The sequence below is a fragment of the Pistacia vera genome, unplaced genomic scaffold, assembly GCF_008641045.1.
Source record: "Pistacia vera cultivar Batoury unplaced genomic scaffold, PisVer_v2 Contig204, whole genome shotgun sequence".
In the NCBI taxonomy this organism is placed as follows: Eukaryota; Viridiplantae; Streptophyta; class Magnoliopsida; order Sapindales; family Anacardiaceae; genus Pistacia; species Pistacia vera.
In genome coordinates, this window is record NW_022196007.1 from 1227892 (window position 1) to 1252178 (window position 24287).

The 24287-nt window shown below is 35.8% G+C and overlaps 1 protein-coding gene across 1 annotated transcript; it reads left to right on the forward strand.

Moving 5' to 3' along the window:
• Nucleotides 1–16760: 16760 nt before the first annotated feature.
• Nucleotides 16761–22808, forward strand: LOC116128747 (kinetochore protein NUF2 homolog). Its single transcript, XM_031414494.1, has 6 exons — nucleotides 16761–16946; nucleotides 17169–17380; nucleotides 17485–17703; nucleotides 18281–18371; nucleotides 18441–18620; nucleotides 22758–22808. The coding sequence occupies exons 2-6, from the start codon at nucleotides 17217–17219 to the stop codon at nucleotides 22806–22808; spliced, it is 705 nt and encodes a 234-aa protein (XP_031270354.1). The 5' UTR covers nucleotides 16761–16946; nucleotides 17169–17216.
• Nucleotides 22809–24287: the final 1479 nt, after the last annotated feature.

Sequence of the window (24287 nt, forward strand, 5' to 3'; positions counted from 1 at the left end):
TAACGGTAAGTCCCTTTTAAACAAGTATTACCTTCCATATATTACAATGCAATTTTTCTCTTTCTAAATAAACGCTTAAATGTGGAATATCACTTTATCAACAAACCTCAAATGTTTGTTCTAGGTCCTCTAGAATGTTTGTTTGTCTCCAACCAAAATGTATATAACTTAAAAGAGAAAACAAACTAAATTACAAAGTTTCAGATAATGAAAGTATTACCTCTCATAGTGACAAAGCGGGACATAGTCCCATTTGAACAACATGATCCTTGAACGTCTTTGGTGGCATGCCTTTCGTTAGAGGATCAGCAATCATCTGCTCAATATGTATGTGTTTAATGAGCACTTCTTTGGCTTTAACGTGCTCCCTTATTGCTAAGTACTTAATGTCGATGTGTTTACTTCGACTTCCACTCTTATTATTCTTAGCAAAGAATACAGCAGCTGAATTGTCACAATATAACTTTATTGGCCTAGAGATAGACTCAACAACTCCAAGCCCAGAAATGAAACTTCTCAACCAAATACCCTGTGTAGTTGCCTCAAAACAGGAAACAAACTCAGCTTCCATGGTAGAAGTGGCAACTAAAGATTGTTTGGCACTTCTCCAAGATATAGCACCTCCGGCGAGCATAAAAACATATCCGGATGTTGATTTTCGAGAATCAACGCATCCAGCGAAGTCTGAGTCTGAATATCCGACGACTTCTAAAATGTCGGAACGTTTATAAGTAAGCATGAAACCTTTAGTTCCTTGAAGATACCTCATGACCTTCTTTGCAGCTCTCCAATGATCCAAACCTGGATTACTTTGATATCTTCCTAACATGCCAACTGCAAAAGCGATGTCAGGTCTAGTACAGACTTGAGCATACATTAGGCTTCCAACAGCTGAAGCATAAGGAATAGTTTTCATTTGTTCCTTTTCAATCTCAAGTGTAGGACATTGGTTCAGATTGAACCTGTCACCCTTAACAATGGGTGCAACACTGGGTGAACAATCTTTCATCCTAAATCTCTCAAGAATTTTATTAATATAGGCTTCCTGAGATAGTCCCAAAACATGTCGAGACCTATCCCTATGAATCTTAATGCCAATGACATAAGACGCCTCACCCATATCCTTCATACTAAAATGTTGAGAGAGAAATTGTTTCACCTCATGTAGCAAACCCAAATCATTGGTTGCAAGGAGAATATCATCTACATATAACACAAGAAAGATGATTTTACTCCCACTGACCTTGTGGTATATACACTGATCCATGACATTCTCTACAAAACCAAATGAAGAGATAACAGTGTGAAATCTTAAATACCACTGTCGGGAGGCTTGTTTAAGTCCATAAATGGACTTCTTAAGCTTGCAAAACAAATGCTCACCATCACTTGAAATGAACCCATCAGGCTGTTTCATATAAACCTCTTCCTCCAAATCTCCATTGAGAAAAGCTGTTTTAACATCCATTTGATGTAAATCTAAATTGAAATGGGCAACTAATGCCATTATGATACGAAAGGAATCCTTTTTAGAAACTGGAGAAAATGTTTCTTTGTAATCTATTCCTTCCTTTTGCGTGAACCCCTTGGCAACAAGTCTAGCCTTGTATCTCTCAATGTTGCCTAATGAATCCTTTTTGGTTTTAAATACCCATTTACAACCAATAGGTTTCTTTCCAGTAGGCAAGTCAACAAGGTCCCAAACTGTATTATCCGCCATAGAATTCATCTCGTCAATCATGGCATTATACCACAACTCAGATTTACTACTGTTCATAGCTTGTAAAAACGTGTCTGGATCATCCTCAATACCTATGTCACAGTCAGACTCTTGCATATACACTTCATAATCAGTAGGAATTGCTGATTTCTTTGTTCTAGTAGATCTCCTTAATGTTGTATCAGCAGTCTCTTGAGACTGTTGCACAACTGGTTGTTCCACTTGTATTGGAGGTTGTTCAAAATGATCTTCTAAAACAATCGCATCAGAATGTGGATTTTGATTGAGTGGTTCCTCATTATTCACCCTGTTTGGATGAACAACCAATCTTTTACTTGATGTAGGAGCATTGTCTGAAACATCAATTTTCTCAGAGACTGAGTCTCTGATTTGATCACTCCCACTGACCACATCATTTTCAAGAAATTTGGCATTTCTTGATTCAACAATTCTACTGGAATGGTTAGGACAATAAAACTTATATCCCTTGGATTTTTCTGCATATCCAATAAAATATGCACTAATAGTCCTAGGATCTAACTTCCGTTCTTGTGGATTATAAACTCTAACCTCAACTGGGCAACCCCAGATGCGTAAATGACTTAAACTTGGTTTCCAACCTTTCCATAATTCGAATGGCGTTTTGGGAACCGCCTTAGTTGGAACTCGGTTTAATATATACGCTGCAGTTTTGAGAGCTTCAATCCACAAAGAATGAGGAAGTTTGGAGTTACTCAGCATACTCCGTACCATATCCATTAATGTTCTATTTCTCCGTTCTGCTACACCATTCTGAGATGGTGTGCCAGGCAAGGTGTACTGAGCCACAATACCTTGCTCTTGAAGAAATTTAGCAAATGGACCAAGTGCTTGTCCTATACCAGTGTATCTACCATAATATTCACCACCTCTATCAGATCTCACGATCTTAATTTGTTTTCCACATTGTTTCTCTACTTCTGCTTTATATATTTTGAAAGCATCCAACGCTTCATCCTTGTGATAAAGCATATAGAGATACATATATCGTGAGTAATCATCAATAAAGGTGATGAAATATTTCTGACCACTAGAGCTCATGTCAGGGCAACAAATATCTGTGTGTATGATTTCTAAAAGTTCAGAACTCTTCTTGGCACCCTTCTTGGATTTGTTAGTCTGCTTTCCCTTAATGCAGTCTACACAAGTATCAAAGTCAGTAAAGTCAAGAGTTTCAAGAACTCCAGCATTTACCAACCTTTTAATCCTATCAATGGAGATGTGTCCTAATCTCCTATGCCACAAAAAGGAAGAGTTTTCATACATAATAGTACGTTTCATACCAGTGTTAGCATGTGAAGTCATAAGACTATAAGGAACAGTATCACTTAAATGAATTTTAAACAAACCATCAACCAAAGTACCATTTCCAACAATAGATGAGTTCTTAATTAAATTAAAAGAACTACCATAAAAGTTGAAAGAGTATCCACATGGTACAAGTTTAGAAACTGAAATTAAATTCCTAGAAAAACTAGGAATATAAAAGGTTCGTTCCAAATCCAAAACATAATTAGTACTTAAAATAAGTCTAAAAGTTCCAACAGCTTCAACACGTGAAGGCATCCTATTTCCTGAATAGATGCTGCATTCACTTCCCAATGGCTTCCTTTGATCCAGAAAACCCTGTATGGTATTAGAAACATGGATTGTAGAACCAGAATCAATCCACCAATCATTATGTGAAACACAAATCATATTAGATTCATAACACACAAGAGATAAGAGGTTACCTTTCTTATCAAGCCAGGCTTTTCTCTTAGGACAATCCTTCTTCATGTGTCCCGTCTTTTTACAGAAGAAACACTTGATATTGTCCTTATTACCTTTGCTCACAATTTCGTGCAGCTTGCCTTTTCCCTTCCACTTCTTATTCTTATTTGAAGTGTACTTGACATTTCCTGTCACCAGATGTGCAGTTTCATTCACTTCCTGAAGCAGTCTCTCCTCCTCCTGAACACACATGGTCAAAAGCTCATTGATTGACCATTTATCCTTCTGTGTGTTATAAGATATCTTGAAAGGAGTATAATGAGACGAGAGAGAGTTCAGGACATAATGCACCAGGAAATCATCATTAATCACCATCTGAAGGGATTTCAACTGAGCAGCTATGTCCCTCATTTTCATAATATGCTCACGGACTCCTTTAATACCAGTCAACTTCATGGATGTCAATCTACTCATTAGGATGCTTCCTAATGCCTTGTCTGATGTTTCAAACTGTGCATGAATTGCCTCCATAAGATCCTTGACATTTTCACACTCCGGTATCGACCCACGGATACTACTCGTAATGTGAGATTTGATGAACATCATGCTTAAACGGTTAGATCGCTCCCACCGTTCATACAAAGCAATCTCAGCTTGAGAGCTAGTATCTGTAGGTGTTGGTGGCTCTTCCTTACGAAGAGCATAGTCAAGATCTATGCACCCTAAATGAAGGAGGACAGCCTCTCTCCAGGATTTGTAGTTATCACCATTTAAATTAGGAACCTTATCCTCAACCATCATCAAAGTTTGATCAACTGTAGGTAATTCAATAGACATGCTTACTAAATAAATTATGAGGCACAAACCATCAATAACAATTATAAGTTTACCAATGTAAAACAAATAATAAATCATAAATGAATCGATATATCATAAAATCTCCCTGTGGGTAAAGACATTACATATTATGATTCATTATCCTTTAATGATGAAACTAGAAATTATTAATATTTCATAATGCCTGTGGGCTAATTAAGAAATAAGAATAATTTTTATTTCATCCCTAATTAATCATAAAAATATAACATTCCCTGTGGGTAAAATGATTATACTAATATGATTAACTACAACCGATGTTATTAACCTTAATATGATCACAACTAATATTTCTTAATGCATATATTATCATAATTTAGATGCTGCGGCTACTCTAAATTAATCAAAAATATATACGATCATAAAACATCAAATAATTTATAACATGAATTTGTATAATATAACACAAATCAATGCAAGAATAATACATTATTTATGCATAACAAAGTAATATATAACATAAAAACCATCATACAAGCTGTCACTGACTTCCACGCGCCACCGTGACCAGAGGACGCGCCCCCACGCGCCGCCAGAAGGCAGCACACTCTCTCACGCGCCCCCACGCGCCTCCACGGTCTCTTCACGCGCCTGCACGCGCTTACACGCGCCCAACCCTAAACCCTCACGCGCCTGACGCAAGCGCAAGTCCTACACGCGCCTTCACGCGCCGGGTCTTGACCAGGGTCGGGTTGACCCGTTTGACCGGGTCGGTTGACCCGGTTCGTCCCATTAGACCGGTCCGTTGACCGGTTTGACCCGTTGACCGGTTCATTGACCGGTCTGGGCTGTTGACCGGGTCGGGTTGACTGACGGGTTTGGGCTGAGTTGACTGGGTTGTTTGACCCGGTTTGACTTTTGACTTTGACCGGGTCGTTTTGACCCGTTTTCCTATTGGGTCGGTTCTTCTTGACCCGGTTTTCTGCAACTTTTACCCGGATTTTTCCAGATTTTCAACAGCCCGTTTCCGGCCATTTTTCCGGCGTTTTCGATGGGAAACTCAAATGTGGACTTATAACATATATCAGTGACATCCCAAATGACAATTTCGTCCTAAATCGATGCCATAAATGGCTTCCGAAAACACCCAAACAATAACTACCAACCAAAACTTTAAACTAGCATAACTTTGCATCCAGAACTCCGTTTTTGACAAATAATATACCGTTGGAAAGCTTTTTCAACAAGGATTCCAATGACATCAAAATCGAAAACAAATTCTATTTATAATAAAAGTTATGCTTGATTTACAGTACGGGTTTTAATGGAAAAATCCTAATTTTATGCAATATTTTTCAGATTTGCAACAAACAACTTTATGCTAGGCAGAGATTCATATCAAGCTCTGATACCAAATGTAAAACATATTCATATTCCAATATTCATTTACAATACAATCAATTTCAGTTTAAAAACTCCATGGAATATATGCGGAAATAAATGACAAACCTCCAGCCATAGCAATTACTTCTTTGATCTTCTTGCTCCTTTATGAATTACAGGATCTTCCACTTGACTGCAATTTTGGGTGATGGTTTGGGAATCAAAAATGCATCGAATGGGGACCTGTGAACTTCTCTCTCTTATATGCAGTTGTCTTTCCATCAAAGACAACTGCCCAAGAGACACAACCGTATGACCACATCAACAGGGACCAAAATGTAATTATATGAGAAGTGTAGGACCATATTGTAAAAAGTCTAACATTCTCCCACTTGGTCCAAACTTGTATAATATAATCCAAAACACAAGAGATGTATATGCGGTATGTTCAATTAGAAAGAGGAAAAAGTACATGAATCATAGCGGTAAGTCCCTTTTAAACAAGTATTACCTTCTATGTATTACAATGCAATTTTACTCTTTCTAAATAAACGCTTAAATGTGGAATACCACTTTATGAACAAACCTCAAATGTTTATTCTAGGTCCTCTAGAATGTTTGTTTGTCTCCAACCAAAATGTATACAACTTAAAAGAGAAAACAAACTAAATTACAAAGTTTCAGACAATGAAAGTATTACCTCTCATAGTGACAAAGCGGGACATAGTCCCATTTGAACAACATGATCCTTGAACGTCTTTGGTGGCATGCCTTTCGTTAGAGGATCAGCAATCATCTGCTCAGTATGTATGTGTTCAATGAGCACTTCTTTGGCTTTAACGTGCTCCCTTATTGCTAAGTACTTAATGTCGATGTGTTTACTTCGACTTCCACTCTTATTATTCTTAGCAAAGAATACAGCAGCTGAATTGTCACAATATAACTTTATTGGCCTAGAGATAGACTCAACAACTCCAAGCCCAGAAATGAAACTTCTCAACCAAATACCCTGTGTAGTTGCCTCAAAACAGGAAACAAACTCAGCCTCCATGGTAGAAGTGGCAACTAAAGATTGTTTGGCACTTCTCCAAGATATAGCACCTCCGGCGAGCATAAAAACATATCCGGATGTTGATTTTCGAGAATCAACGCATCCAGCGAAGTCTGAGTCTGAATATCCGACGACTTCTAAAATGTCGGAACGTTTATAAGTAAGCATGAAACCTTTAGTTCCTTGAAGATACCTCATGACCTTCTTTGCAGCTCTCCAATGATCCAAACCTGGATTACTTTGATATCTTCCTAACATGCCAACTGCAAAAGCGATGTCAGGTCTAGTACAGACTTGAGCATACATTAGGCTTCCAACAGCTGAAGCATAAGGAATAGTTTTCATTTGTTCCTTTTCAATCTCAAGTGTAGGACATTGGTTCAGATTGAACCTGTCACCCTTAACAATGGGTGCAACACTGGGTGAACAATCTTTCATCCTAAATCTCTCAAGAATTTTATTAATATAGGCTTCCTGAGATAGTCCCAAAACATGTCGAGACCTATCCCTATGAATCTTAATGCCAATGACATAAGACGCCTCACCCATATCCTTCATACTAAAATGTTGAGAGAGAAATTGTTTCACCTCATGTAGCAAACCCAAATCATTGGTTGCAAGGAGAATATCATCTACATATAACACAAGAAAGATGATTTTACTCCCACTGACCTTGTGGTATATACACTGATCCATGACATTCTCTACAAAACCAAATGAAGAGATAACAGTGTGAAATCTTAAATACCACTGTCGGGAGGCTTGTTTAAGTCCATAAATGGACTTCTTAAGCTTGCAAAACAAATGCTCACCATCACTTGAAATGAACCCATCAGGCTGTTTCATATAAACCTCTTCCTCCAAATCTCCATTGAGAAAAGCTGTTTTAACATCCATTTGATGTAAATCTAAATTGAAATGGGCAACTAATGCCATTATGATACGAAAGGAATCCTTTTTAGAAACTGGAGAAAATGTTTCTTTGTAATCTATTCCTTCCTTTTGTGTGAACCCCTTGGCAACAAGTCTAGCCTTGTATCTCTCAATGTTGCCTAATGAATCCTTTTTGGTTTTAAATACCCATTTACAACCAATAGGTTTCTTTCCAGTAGGCAAGTCAACAAGGTCCCAAACTGTATTATCCGCCATAGAATTCATCTCGTCAATCATGGCATTATACCACAATTCAGATTTACTGCTGTTCATAGCTTGTAAAAACGTGTCTGGATCATCCTCAATACCTATGTCACAGTCAGACTCTTGCATATACACTTCATAATCAGTAGGAATTGCTGATTTCTTTGTTCTAGTAGATCTCCTTAATGTTGTATCAGCAGTCTCTTGAGACTGTTGCACAACTGGTTGTTCCACTTGTATTGGAGGTTGTTCAAAATGATCTTCTAAAACAATCGCATCAGAATGTGGATTTTGATTGAGTGGTTCCTCATTATTCACCCTGTTTGGATGAACAACCAATCTTTTACTTGATGTAGGAGCATTGTCTGAAACATCAATTTTCTCAGAGACTGAGTCTCTGATTTGATCACTCCCATTGACCACATCATTTTCAAGAAATTTGGCATTTCTTGATTCAACAATTCTACTGGAATGGTTAGGACAATAAAACTTATATCCCTTGGATTTTTCTGCATATCCAATAAAATATGCACTAATAGTCCTAGGATCTAACTTCCGTTCTTGTGGATTATAAACTCTAACCTCAACTGGGCAACCCCAGATGCGTAAATGACTTAAACTTGGTTTCCAACCTTTCCATAATTCGAATGGCGTTTTGGGAACCGCCTTAGTTGGAACTCGGTTTAATATATACGCTGCAGTTTTGAGAGCTTCAATCCACAAAGAATGAGGAAGTTTGGAGTTACTCAGCATACTCCGTACCATATCCATTAATGTTCTATTTCTCCGTTCTGCTACACCATTCTGAGATGGTGTGCCAGGCAAGGTGTACTGAGCCACAATACCTTGCTCTTGAAGAAATTTAGCAAATGGACCAAGTGCTTGTCCTGTACCAGTGTATCTACCATAATATTCACCACCTCTATCAGATCTCACGATCTTAATTTGTTTTCCACATTGTTTCTCTTCTTCTGCTTTATATATTTTGAAAGCATCCAACACTTCATCCTTGTGATAAAGCAAATAGAGATACATATATCGTGAGTAATCATCAATAAAGGTGATGAAATATTTCTGACCACTAGAGCTCATGTCAGGGCAACAAATATCTGTGTGTATGATTCTAAAAGTTCAAAACTCTTCCTGGCACCTTCTTGGATTTGTTAGTCTGCTTTCCCTTAATGCAGTCTACACAAGTATCAAAGTCAGTAAAGTCAAGAGTTTCAAGAACTCTAGCATTTACCAACCTTTTAATCCTATCAATGGAGATGTGTCCTAATCTCCTATGCCACAAAAAGAAGAGTTTTCATACATCAGTAAAGTCAAGAGTTTCAAGAACTCCAGCATTTACCAACCTTTTAATCCTATCAATGGAGATGTGTCCTAATCTCCTATGCCACAAAAAAGAAGAGTTTTCATACATAATAATACGTTTCATACTAGTGTTAGCATGTGAAGTTATAAGACTATAAGGAACAGTATTACTTAAATGAATTTTAAACAAACCATCAACCAAAGTACCATTTCCAACAATAGATGAGTTCTTAATTAAATTAAAAGAACTACCATAAAAGTTGAAAGAGTATCCACAAGGTACAAGTTTAGAAACTGAAATTAAATTCCTAGAAAAACTAGGAATATAAAAGGTTCATTCCAAATCCAAAGCATAATTAATACTTAAAATAAGTCTAAATGTTCCAATAGCTTCAACACGTGAAGGCATCCTATTTCCCGAATAGATGCTGCATTCACTTCCCAATGGCTTCCTTTGATCCAGAAAACCATGTATGGTATTAGAAATATGGATTGTAGAACCAGAATCAATCCACCAATCATTATGTGAAACATAAACCATATTAGATTCGTAACACACAAGAGATGAGAGGTCACCTTTCTTGTCAAGCCAAACCTTCCTCTTAGGACAATCCTTCTTCATGTGTCCCGTCTTTTTACAGAAGGAACACTTGATATTGTCCTTATTACCTTTGCTCATAACCTCATGCAGTTTGCCTTTTCCCTTCCACTTCTTATTCTTGTTTGAAGTGTACTTGACATTTCTTGTCACCAGATGTGTAGTTTCATTCACTTCCTAAAGCAGTCTCTTCTCCTCCTGAACACACATGGTCAAAACCTCATTGATTGACCATTTATCCTTATATGTGTTATAAGATATCTTGAAAGGAGTATAATGAGACGAGAGAGAGTTCAAGACATAATGCACCAGGAAATCATCATTAATCACCATCCGAAGGGATCTCAACTGAGCAGCGATGTCCTTCATTTTCATAATATGCTCACGGACTCCTTTAATACCAGTGAACTTCATGGATGTCAATCTACTCATTAGGATGCTACCTAATGCCTTGTCTGATGTTTCAAACTGTGCATGAATTGCATCCATCAGATCCTTGACATTTTCACACTCCGATATCGACCCACAGATACTAGTTGTAATGTGAGATTTGATAAACATCATGCTTAAACGGTTGGATCGCTCCCACCATTCATACAAAGCAATCTCAGCTTGAGAACTAGTATCTGTAGGTGTAGGTGGCTCTTCCTTACGAAGAGCATAGTCAAGATCAATGCACCCTAAATGAAGAAGGACAACCTCTCTCCAGGATTTATAGTTATCACCATTTAAATTAGGAGCCTTATCCTCAACCATCATCAAAATTTGATCAACTGTAGGTATATCAATAGACATGTTTACTAAATAAATTATAGGCACAAACCATCAATAACAATTATAAGTTTACCAATATAAAACAAATAATAAATCATAAATGAATCGACATATCATAAAATCTCCCTGTGGGTAAAGACATTACATATTATGATTCATTATCCTTTAATGATGAAACTAGAAATTATTAATATTTCATAATACCTGTGGGCTAATTAAGAAATATGAATAATTTATATTTCATCCCTAATTAATCATAAAAATATAACATTCCCTGTGGATAAAATGATTATATATAATATGATTAACTACAAAACGATGTTATTAACCTTAATATGATCATAACTAATATTACTTAATGCATATATTATTATAATTTAGATGCTGCGGCTACTCTAAATTAATCAAATATATACGATCATAAAACATCAAATAATTTATAACATGAATTATATAATATAACACAAATCAATACAAGAATAACACATTATTTATGCATAACAAAGTAATATATGACATAAAAAACCATCATACAAGCTGTCACCGACTTCCATGCGCCACCGTGACTAAACCACATGTCCTCATGCGCCTTCATGCGCCGCCAGCAGGCAACACAAACTCCCACGTGCCTTCACACGCCATCACGCGCCTAAGTACACATCCTCACGCGCCTGACGCAAGCACAAGCTCCTCACGTGCCAGGTCTCAACCAAGGTCGGTTTGACCCGTTTGATCGGGTCAGGTTGACCCGGTAACTGGTTCGTTGACCCAGTTCAGTCCATTTGGACCAGTCTGAACCGCTTGATCGGTTCGTTGATTGGTTTGTGCCCTTTGACTGGTTCATTGACTGGTTTGACCCGTTAACCGCGTTGACTGGGTCGGGTCGACTTGTCGGGTTTTGGGCTGGTTTGACCAGGTCATTTGACCCGTTTTGATAGTTGACTTTGACCGGGTCAGTTTGACCCGTTTATCCTATTGGGTCGGTTCTTCTTGACCCGTTTTCTGCAACCTTTTACCTAGTTTTACAGATTTTCAATAGCCCGTTTTCGGCCATTTTTCCCGCATTTTAGAGGGGAAACTTGAATGTGGACATATAACCTATACCGATGACATCCCTAAATGACAATTTCGTCCTAAATAGGTGCCGTAAATGGCTTCTGAAAACACCCAAACAATAATTTCTAACCAAAACTTTAAACTAGCATAACTTTGCAACCAGAACTCCGTTTTTGACAAATAATATACCGTTGGAAAGCTTTTTCAACAAGGATTCCAATGACATCAAAATCGAAAATAGATTCTATTTATAATAAAAGTTATGCTTGATTTACAGTACGGGTTTTAATGGAAAAATCCCAAATTTTAAGCAATATTTTCTAGATTTGCAACAAACATTTTCATGCTAGGCAAAGATTCAAACAATGCTATGATACCAAATGTAAAATACATTCATATTCCAATATTCATATAAAAGTTGATAATAAAATCAATTTCATCATAAAATCTCCATGGAATATATGCAGAAGTAAATGACAAACCTCTAGCCATAGCAATTGTTGTTTAATCTTCTTGCTCCTTCAAAATACAGAATCTTCCACTGACTGCAATTTTAGAGTGATGGTTTTGGGAATCTAAAATAAAAATTGTGTCTGATGGGGACCTGTAAAGTCTCATTTTTATATGCAATTGTCTTTCCATCAAAGACAACTGCCCAAGAGAAGAGACACAACCGTATGACCACATCAATTTACATCAGCATAAAAGTGTAGGACCATAATGTAATTATATTAAAAGTGTAGGACCATAATGCAAAATATCTAACAACATCACCTATTACATTTTCGTTTCTACATCTTAAATTTATATTTTAATTTAAAAATAAATTTTGAAATATATCTTTTTTCTTGAAGGAAGATATNTAAGAGTGATGCTATGGGTACTAACGGATGGGTACTAATCTGTGTACTAACTAAAGCATAGTACCCGTACTATGTGTATAGTACCCGTACTATGCTTTAGTTAGTACACAGATTAGTACCCATTCATTAGTACCCAAAGTATTATTCAATGAATAATACTGTCTAGAATAATACTTTGAGTACTAACAAATGGGTACTAATTTGTGTACTAACTAAAGCATAGTACCCGTACTATGCGTATAGTACAGGTACTATGCTTTAGTTAGTACACAGATTAGTACCCATCCGTTAGTACCCATAGCATCACTCTTAATTTATTATTATTAAATTAAGAATAATACTTTGGGTACTAATGAATGGGTACTAATATGTGTACTAACTAAAGCATAGTACTCGTACTATGCGCATAGTACGGGTACTATGCTTTAGTTAGTACACATATTAGTACCCATAGCATCACTCTTAATTAAAATACTATAACTTAAATATAAGTTTATGAAAAAAGCTATTACAAATATTTAAACCCCTTTTATATTTTATCTTCTATAGTTTCCATTAAATTCAAAAGCAAATTTCAAAATTATTCTAAAAACATATAGATTAAAAGATAATGACCATTAGTCAACCCTTTGGATGGTTGAGTGGTCGAATAAGAACTTTAAGTATATTATTCAAGAAGTTTTAAACTTTATTTTCTTCAATTACTAATAGATATGGCCATTAGATAATTACTCGTCGAGTTAACTTTAAGACTACTGTATTATATTATCTTTTATTTTAAATTAAATTAATTATCGAAATGATGCTACTTGTCCCCAATCTATTATGATAATAGATCTCAATTATTATTATTTGTTTCGAATAATACGGTTTTACTTTTATCCTCAATCAAAATTTATTTAAGTTACATCACCTATTACATTTTCGTTTCTACATCTTAAATTTATATTTTAATTTAAAAATAAATTTTGAAATATATCTTTTTTCTTGAAGGAAGATATGCTTCCTTTTTTATTTCTCATCTCTTTCTCCAGTCCGTCTACTTTTTCAGATTCTTTTGCAATTAAGTAAAGTTTTTTTTAGCCATGAATTTTTATTAGGTACTATTAACCGAATAATTCTTCTAGTTAAAACATCTTCATATTAATTTATCAGAATTATGAATATAATAAGTTGTAAAATATCATATCAATAATAAGATGAATCTAAGTGGCTATTTGGTTGGGGGTTGTTGATGCTTGATTTTGACACCAACTAAATGCACGTATGAAATGCTAAGCTGACTCAGAAGACACACGTGAATGGGGGTATGAGAATGGATAAGAGACGGGGAACGATGTTTAAAGTGGTTCGGATGCTTAAACAAGCGACTCCTACGTCCACTGATATTGTATTAATATACTGAGGTCAGGTCGCGTTCAGCAAGCTGATTTACAAGTGGTTACAAAGAGAGAAAATATGTATGCTATTCCAGAGAAAAATTAGCTAATCCCACAAATGGGAGAGGATCCCTTTATTTATAGTGGGATTAATTGAGGTAATGATTACTAAATTAGGGAGTGGGTCAGATTGCCATGCAAATCCTTCCTTGCGTCCCGTTATTCACCTGCTCGAGTAATTTACTCGATACTTGCAGGGATTGGACACGTGGATCACCTCCAGCCTTTCACCAGCCTGACGCACACTACTGCACTGGTAGGAGCATGCCTCTTGTGTCAGCGTGTGACGTGGTTGCGTCTGAATGGCTGCTGGACTTACCTAAGCTTTAACCACTTATGCTGACAAGACTCTGCGGTAGCCCTACTTTTCCAGGCATAACAGGGGTTATCCCCTGTTATTGAGGTAATGTCATCTTATATTACTTAGATTAGCATGTTTGGTTGTCAAGTAATATAAGATTCTAGTAATCTTCCAAAACCAATAATAATTACTATTGTTATATATGTAGTAATCTGATTATCTTCATAGTCTTAGGTATTTTAAGATTACTTGGTAATATTAAATTTTTTACAATTTTATCTCTTATTAATAATTTTTTTTGACAAGAATGCCCTTATTTTGAAATTAATTTACATGAACCTACCATTACAATTTTACCCCAAATTAATTAAATTTTGGACAATAATGCCCTTATATTTAAAACAGATTATAGGCCACCTAGGACCACCACCACCCACCACCCACCATCGTTGGCAGGTGACCACCACTGGCAATAATCGGAATGACGCAAGACCGACTAGATATGGCCGGCCATGAGCCCATATAGCCGGAAACAACTAGATCTGTTTTCTGGCCAAATCGATGGATTTGGCCGTTAACGCCCAGATTTTCGGCACAAGAGGTCGAAATAGATCTAGCCAACGGCCAGTTCCTGGCGCACAACTATCACAAATTTGGTCGTTAGCGGCCATTGATATGGTTAGAAATGGCCAGAATAGCTATGGCCATTTCTGGCCATATCCACGGCCATTTGGACTTTTTCAATCGTTAATCTGTAAAAAACGGCCATATCGACACACATTCAACCATATCCGACCAGTCATGCACCGTTTTGGTGATTGTCGATGGTGGCCGGCAATGGCTTGGGGTGGGGACGAGTGATTTTGTTATAAATTAAACTTTCATATGGCTGTGGTGTTTTAACAAAATTTCAAATATATGGGGTTAAAAAGTATGATTCAAAAAATAATATTATATTAATATTTAAAAAGTTGGGCAATTTAGTAATCTATATAACATACCCACAAATTTATCCTCCTAACCAAACATATCAATATAACATATCCACCAACTTATTTCTACCTAATCAAATATATTTTTCTAAACATTTCCAGTAATCTTCTCAGTAATCTATCTTTCCATTAATATAATGTTCTCAGTAATACAACATTCTCTGAACCAAACACACCCTAACAGTAATTATACATTTATTGATCAAAATTAATATGAGAAGATTCTAACTAGAGAATAACTAATGTTTAGAAGGGTGATGTAATAAGATAACAAATTTGAGGTAAAAATAGTGTATTCTAAATATTTTTTATTTATTATCAACTTAACATAAATACCGGATTTGTTTATAGAAAAAGTAGAATATTAATCTATTTTATTAGAAGGTTTCTAGATGCTTTTTTAAAATCATTGATAAAAATAATAGTATAATATTCAGCTTTAACAATAATTAATTTCAAAATTAGTTCATCAAACATTTTTTGTATTTTAACTTTAAATATAGTAATAAGTTTTAAGACCCGGCTAGGCCGGTTTAAATGGTTGAACCAGGAGCCGGGGTCTAAATTGGGCCGGTCACACTTTGAAGACCTTTTCATCAATTAATCCGGTTTGACCTGCAGTTGGATCAATCGCATTGTAGTGAACCACCGGTCCCAACTGGATTGGTGCCAAAACTGGGTTAATGAAAAATGAATTTTCAATTTACACAATCCTAATTCCTTTGTATTTTATTGTTTTTTTACTTTTACAATAATACTAAAGGTACAAAGAAATTTACAAAGATTTTTTGTACAAAGTGATGTGGCAAGCCATGAATGCCAGAGTAAATACAAATTCATCAAATTCACTCATCCATTCGTCTCTTGCTACATCACTTTGTACAAAAAATCTTTGTAAATTTCTGTATACGTCTAGCATTACCCTTAGTTTTAAGAGGTCTATATGAGTTTGATAAGGAGTGAGAAATCGGTTTGGTTAGTGGGGAAACTGGGAAGTGAGGAAAAAAGAACTTAAAAGGTCTTTTAGAAATTTATTAATTTTTAGGGTTTAATTTTTTTATTACGTGATGCTGATGTCAATATGATGACATCACTAATTGGGTTGGACCGATTAGACTGATCAACCTAGGACTTGGGCCTTTGACTAGGGCAATGCCCGAGTCGGGTTTGAAAACATTGCTGAAAACTACAAGTTCTTTCTTTGAACACATTTATTTCGTTTTAAGTTATGTATGATTTTTTTTAGAATTCTACGTTTTACCCTTGGAATTTTTTTCTACATTTCCCCGGTCTAATAAATGTGTGATTTGTGTTTGATTTATTGATCATAATACTATGTGAGAGGTAAAAAAATAATAATAAAAAGCTAAGTGATAGGAGAAGAGAGAGTATATGGGTATTTTAGTCATTACATATAAGATGATGGTATATGATTTGGGGCAGTTTTGTTAGTTTACGAAACTGATGGACCAAATAGATAAAGTTTCCATCTTATAAACACCGCCTAAAAATTGAGTGCGATGTGCCGTCTTAAGATTTGGAGTTGTTTTGTTAGTTTACGAAACTGATGGACCAAAAACTTGGACGAAGTTTCTATCTTATAAACACCGCCTAAAAATTGAGGGAAAATTCAAAAACTCAAATCATCAATCTGCCGCCTTCTTCTCCCTGCTAGCACAATTGGGTCAGCAACAGAACGTTTGATGAAAAGTAGTTCATAGCTCCCGTCTTTATTCTAAATCATTTTAAGGTAATTTATAAATAAATTATAATTTTTCTTTGAGATTTATTAATTTGGTAATTTCTTTCTTCGTTGGTGTTGGTTAGATTGGCGCATTGGAATTTGCCGATTAGGTGTTTGTAGAAAGTCCTAAATGATTTTGATTTTAAAATCTCTAACTTCTTTAACGGCCTAATTTATGTATTTTAAAGTGTTAAGGTTATTTGACTTTAGATTTCATTGAAACAGCAGAAATTAGTTGTGGAAATGGATTTGTTTGTTGAGAATTGATCAGTAAAGATGTCGAAATTTGATTACCCCAAGCTTTCGGTGGCGGAAATCATCTCGATATTGGCAGATTCACAGATAGCTATTATTACAGAAAACGATCTCAAGAACCCGAACCCGGATTTCATTTCGGATCTCTACACCCGACTCTTGATCTACCTCGACATTCTCCACGAGTATGCGTGCTATTTGCTTGGTTTTCTTGATTTTTTGAACTCATTTGATTGTTTTATGATTAATGAGAGCGTTTGTTTTGTGGGTTTGTTTTCTTTTCTTGCAGGGAAGATCAGGGGCAACTGGAGTTTGGTGCCTTGGAGGAGCTTGAGAATCCGGACCTTCATGTGGGTTCAGTTCAGACCATGAATTTGTATAGTAGGATAAAGGAGGTGGTGAGCTCTGTTGATTGCCCGATGAAATTTACACTCAAAGATCTTGTAAGACCAGATGCTACTCGGACCGAGTATTTTGTCAGTGCAATTCTAAATTTTTGTCTTCACAAGTGAGTTTCCTCTTTTGGTTCTACTAAAATAAATAGTGAATTTTATCTCGGGAATTTGAAAAATTCTTTTGAACTGTTTGATTTAGTTGTGAATTTGGTAGATTGGTTTGTCAAAGTAGTGTCTCTTATAAGTATTTATTAGGATATTTGTTAAGATTGTTGAATTTCAAAGCACTCTTTGCAAGTGATAATCATGTTTGTCCAGTTTACGGTTATGATTAAGTTATTATGTATCTACTGTTTTCTTCATACTTGCATGTGGATTCTTAACATGATATAAAAGAGGAAACTAGCAAGCCCTGGATAAGTTATTGGCTTGAAGTTCTTAATCAGAAGTGCTGCAGAATAAAACACTTGGTTGATAAAATGTCATTTGGATGAGATTATTTGTCCTGGATCTGGGACTGGGAAACGCATTGTTAGGTACGAATATTATGTATAATTAGAGGAATTTATGTTGTCTGTAATAATTAAAGTTTGTTCTCATAATTGAGATATTGGTGAAGTGAATCTCCTTTAATCAGTTCATGTGTTTCACACTTAGTAATGTAAGTTGTTTATATGTTTTCAATTTCAGAGACACAAAAATGAATCTTCTTAGACCGATTGCTGAGGATTTAACTATTCTTGACGAGCAGCGAAGAGAGTGGGAGGCTAAGATTGCCCAGGTAAATCAGAAGAGAAACCTTTGATGCTGTAAGGTGAACATCAGTTTTCACCAAATATTTGCTTTGCAGTTGAATGCAGAGATCGCAACCTATAATGAAGCAAGAGAAAGGGAGTTACCTGTTGTTCAAGAGGTAGATGCAAAAGTTAAAGAATTGCGTCAGACCATTCAGGACCTCAACAAGCATCAGATGTCACTAAGAACTTCTATTAAAAAATTGAAGGAGAAGACAGGGGAACTTGAAGAGAAGGTAAGAATATTTGAAACCAGCTTCTTTTATATAGCCTTTGATCCAATAATTTTAGGAATGAAAAGTGGTACTAGGCTCTGTTTAGAGGAATCAAATATCAAATGTGTGATAAGCAAATAAGAAATCAGTATTATTAGGAGGATAATGCAAAATATCAACAACATCACCTATTACATTTCGTTTCTACATCTTAAATATATTTTAATTTAAAAATAAATTTGAAATATATCTTTTTTCTGAAGGAAGATATGCTTCCTTTTTTATTTCTTATCGCTTTGACCTGTCCTCGTCTACTTTTTCAGAGGTTTATACGAGAACAACAAAGATTCTTTTGCAATTAGGTAAAGTTTTTTCAGCCATATATTTTATTAGGTTCATTAACTGAATAATTTTAGTTAAAACACTTTCATATAATTTATCAGAATTATGAATATAATAAGTTGTAAAATATATCAATAATAAGATGAATCTAAGTGGCTATTTGGTTGGGGGTTGTTGATGTTGATTTTGACACCAACTAAAGCACGTATGAAATGCTAAGCTGACTCAGAAGACACACGTGAAGGGGGTAGAATGGGTAAGAGACGGGGAACGATGTTAAAGTGGTTCGGATGCTTAAACAAGCGACTCCTACGTCCACTGATATTGTATTAAATACTGAGGTCAGGTGCGTTCAGCAAGCTGATTTACAAGTGGTTACAAAGAGAGAAAATATGTATGCTATTCAGAGAAAAATTAGCTAATCCCACAAATGGGAGAGTCCCTTTATTATAGTGGGATTTTGAGGTAATGATACTAAATTAGGGAGTGGGTCAGATTGCCATGCAAATCCTTCCTTGCGTCCGCTATTCACCTGCCGAGTAATTACTCGATACTTGCAGGGATTGGACAAGTGGATCACCTCCAGCCTTTCACCAGCCTGACGCACACTACTGCACTGGTAGGAGCATGCTCTTGTGTCAGCGTGTGACGTGGTTGCGTCTGAATGGCTGCGGACTTACTAAGCTTTAACACTTACTGACAAGACTCTGCGGTAGCCCTACTTTTCCAGGCATAACAGGGGTTATCCCCTGTATTGAGGTAATGTCATCTTATATTACTAGATTAGCATGTTTGGTTGTCAAGTAATATAAGATTCTAGTAATCTTCCAAAACCAATAATATTACTATTGTATATATGTAGTAATCTGATTATCTTCATAGTCTTAGGTATTTTAAGATTACTTGGTAATATTAAATTTTTTACAAATTATCTCTTATTATAATTTTTTTGACAAGAATGCCCTTATTTTGAAATTAATTTACATGAACCTACCATTACAATTTTACCCCAAATTAATTAAATTTTGGACAATAATGCCCTTTATTTAAAACAGATTATAGGCCACTAGGACCACCACCACACCACCCACCATCGTTGGCAGGTGACCACCACTGGCAATAATCGGAATGACGCAAGACCGACTAGATATGGGGCCATGAGCCATATAGCCGGAAACAACTAGATCTGTTTTCTGGCCAAATCGATGGATTGGCGTTAACGCCCAGATTTTCGGCACAAGAGGTCGAAATAGATCTAGCCAACGGCCAGTTCCTGGCGCACAACTATCACAAATTTGGTCGTTAGCGGCCATTGATATGGTTAGAAATGGCCAGAATAGCTATGGCCATTTGGCCATATCACGGCCATTTGGACTTTTTCAATCGTTAATCTGTAAAAAACGGCCATATCGACACACATTCAACCATATCCGACCAGTCATGCACCGTTTTGGTGATTGTGTGGTGGCCGGCAATGGCTTGGGTGGGGACGAGGTGATTTGTGTATAAATTAAACTTTCATAGGCTGTGTGTTTTAACAAAATTTCAAAATATGGGGTTAAAAAGTATGATTCAAAAAATAATATTATATTAATATTAAAAAGTTGGGCAATTTAGTAACTATATACATACCCACAAATTTATCCTCCTAACCCAACATATCAATATAACATATCCACCAACTTATTCTACCTAATCAAATATATTTTTCTAAACATTTCCATAATCTTCTCAGTAATCTATCTTTCCATAATATAATGTTCTCAGTAAACAACATTCTCTGAACACCAAACACACTAATATAAACTAATTATAACAGAATTAATTTATTGATAAATTATATAAATTATTCAATAGAGAAATATTTAGAAGGGTGATGTAATAAGTAACAAATTGAGGTAAAAATAGTGATTTAATATTTTTTATTATTATCAACTACATAAAACCGGATTTGTTTATAGAAAAAGTAGAATATAATCTATTTTATTAGAAGGTTTCTAGATGCTTTTTTAAAATCATTGATAAAAATAATAGTATAATATTCAGCTTTAACAATAATTAATTTCAAAATTAGTTCATCAACATTTTTTGTATTTTAACTTAAATATAGTAATAAGTTTAAGACCGGCTAGGCCGTTTAAATGGTTGAACCAGGAGCCGGGGTCTAAATTGGGCCGGTCACACTTTGAAGACCTTTCATCAATTAATCCGGTTTGACCTGCAGTTGGATCAATCGCATTGTAGTGAACCACCGGTCCCAACTGGATTGGTGCCAAAACTGGGTTAATGAAAAATGAATTTTCAATTTACACAATCCTAATTCCTTTGTATTTTATTGTTTTTTACTTTTACAATAATACTAAAGTACAAAGAAATTTACAAAGATTTTTTGTACAAAGTGATGTGGCAAGCCATGATGCCAGAGTAAATACAAATTAATCAAATTCACTCATCCATTCGTCTCTTGCTACATCACTTTGTACAAAAAATCTTTGTAAATTCTGTATACGTCTAGCATTACCTAGTTTTAAGAGGTCTATATGAGTTTGATAAGGAGTGAGAAATCGTTTGGTTAGTGGGGAAACTGGGAAGTGAGGAAAAAGAAATTAAAAAGTCTTTTAGAAATTATTAATTTTTAGGGTTTTAATTTTTATTACGATATACGATCATAAAACATCAAATAATTTATAACATGAATTGTGTAATATAACACAAATCAATACAATAATAATACATTATTTATGCATAACAAAGTAATATATAACATAAAAAACCATCATACAAGCTGTCACCGACTTCCATGCGCCACCATGACTAAAGGACGCGCCCCCACGCGCCGCCAGGAGGCAGCACATACTCTCACGCGCCCTCACGTGCCTCCACGGTCTTTCACGCGCCCACACGTGCTTACACGCGCCCAAACACACACCCACACGCGCCTGACGCAAGCACAAGTCCTTCACGCGCCAGCACGCGTCGGGTCTTGAACAGGGTCGGTTGACCCATTTGACCCATTGGACCGGCTCGTTGACCGGTCTGGACCGTTGATCGGTTCAGTGATCAGTTTGCCCCGTTGACCGGTTCATTGACCGGTCTGGACTGTTGATCGGGTCGGGTTGACTAACGGGTTTGGGCTGGGTTGACCAGGTCATTTCACCCGTTTTGACTTTTGACTTTGATCGGGTCAGTTTGACCCGTTATCTTATTGGGTCGATTCTTCTTGACCCGTTTTCTGCAACTTTTACCCAATTTTTTTCCAGATTTTCAACAGCTCATTTCCGGCCATTTTTCCTGCGTTTTCGATGGGAAACTTGAATGTGGACATATAACATATATCAGTGACATCCCAAATGACAATTTCGTCCTAAATCGATGCCATAAATGGCTTCCGAAAACACCCAAACAATAATTACTAACCAAAGCTTTAAACTAGCATAACTTTGCATCCAGAACTCCGTTTTTGACAAATAATATACTGTTGGAAAGCTTTTTCAACAAGGATTCCAATGACATCAAAATCGAAAACAAATTCTATTTATAATAAAAGTTATGCTTGATTTACAGTACGAGTTTTAATGGAAAAAATCCTAATTTTATGCAATATTTTTCAGATTTGTAACAAACAACTTCATGCTAGGCAGAGATTCAAATAAAGCTCTGATACCAAATGTAAAAAAACACATTCATATTCCAATAATTATTGATAATACAATCAATTTCTATATAAAACCTCCATGGAACATATGCGGAAGTAAATGACAAACCTCCAGCCATAGCAATTATTCTTTGATCTTCTTGCTCCTTTATAAATTACAGGATCTTCCACTGACTGCAATTTTGGGTGATGGTTTTTGTGAATCAATATGAAAATTGCGTCTAATGGGGACCTATAAAGTCTCTTTCTTATGCAGTTGTTTTTCCATCAAAGACAACTGCTCAAGAGACATAACTGTATGACCACATCAACAGGGACCAAAATGTAATTATATGAGAAGTGTAGGACCATATTGTAAAAAGTCTAACATTTGGTTCTGTTGTTCACTAGTAACAATTGCAAAGCATTCTTTATTCAATATGATTTTTATAATCTCAAGAATTCACAATGTTGCAGGATTGGTATAGTTTTCTTTTTTTTTTTTTTCTTTTTTTTTTTCTCTGGAGACATATGTACTGATTCATGGATTGAGAAAGAGGTAAAAATATAAGATTTCTTCATTTCTTTCATGAAATAAATGATAGGATTTTCCAGTTTAACAGGTATGGATTGAGTTCCATATGCATCTCCTATTGGCTATATAGCTTGTTGGATGTCCCTTCATTTATGTTGTGGAGACTAACTGACATTCTTTCATAGTTTAATAAAGGGCATAATCACGTGGCCGGTCATCGCTTCTAAAGAGTTTTCTGTCACTCTGCTCCAAATGGTCAAATCATAATGTTTTATTATGAAAACTGTTACACTATGCCTATGCTGAACTATTTCATTAGCTAATTTGAAGTATGATTTTATCATTTCCTTTATTTTTTTCTCTTTTCTGATTAGTAGTCTGGCATCATCATGTTTATGTAACAGAGGATGGATGCCCCAGAGTTTGGGTTGTGACTTCTGATCACTGTCAGCAGCATGCGGCCTATGAAGCAGTAAACTCTCCTCTAATATTGTGAAGAATAAATAAGTTTATTTTTCATCTTGATGTCAATGTGGTCAAAGTTGGTGTTTTTCTCTCACAGATCTACTTCGCTTCAAGGTATTCTGATGTTGCGGATGCTCTTAAGGATCTGAGGAATAAGCTGTCAGAGAATGAGTCAAACTTAAACTTTATATCATACCCTTTCTGCGGACCATAGCAAAGTACATGAATCCATTACCGAAACATAGAACAAAATTCTCATTCAACAAATGGAGTAAAGTCTATTCATAATTAGTTGCCACAAAGGGGATATCAAACATAGTAGTTTCCAATGATCCTTTCCTTATACTCTGTTTTGATTAGTTTCGTTGGTTTACTTATTCTTTTGCTCTTTGGAGTTCGGGGAATTAGTGCTTTCTAAGATAGGCTGTCATGTGCTCTGGACCTCGGTATTTGCATGCCAACCTAACCTACCTTTAAAATGGTCTTGCCCTACCTATGACTTGTAGCTTAATTGATTCATAGTTAAAAGCCAATACATTTTCATAATGGGCCTACGAAGTTCATATTGAGCTCATAACTTATCCAAAATCTGTCTACACTAAGTCAATGTAATCATATAAGAGTAATGCTACAGTTACCGAATGATGCGTATCGAATTCATGCATCGAATTACGTAACACAATCTTAACCATTGATTCATTATAAGTTAATA

Excerpts from the sequence above, each read along its gene's own strand:
- LOC116128747 (XM_031414494.1), top strand. The coding sequence starts at position 17,217 with ATGTCGAAATTTGATTACCCCAAGCTTTCGGTGGCGGAAATCATCTCG. Across the intron at positions 17,704-18,280 it reads CTAAATTTTTGTCTTCACAA|AGACACAAAAATGAATCTTC; the intron begins GTGAGTTTCCTC and ends TTTCAATTTCAG. Across the intron at positions 18,621-22,757 it reads CAGGGGAACTTGAAGAGAAG|GATCTTCCACTGACTGCAAT; the intron begins GTAAGAATATTT and ends TATAAATTACAG.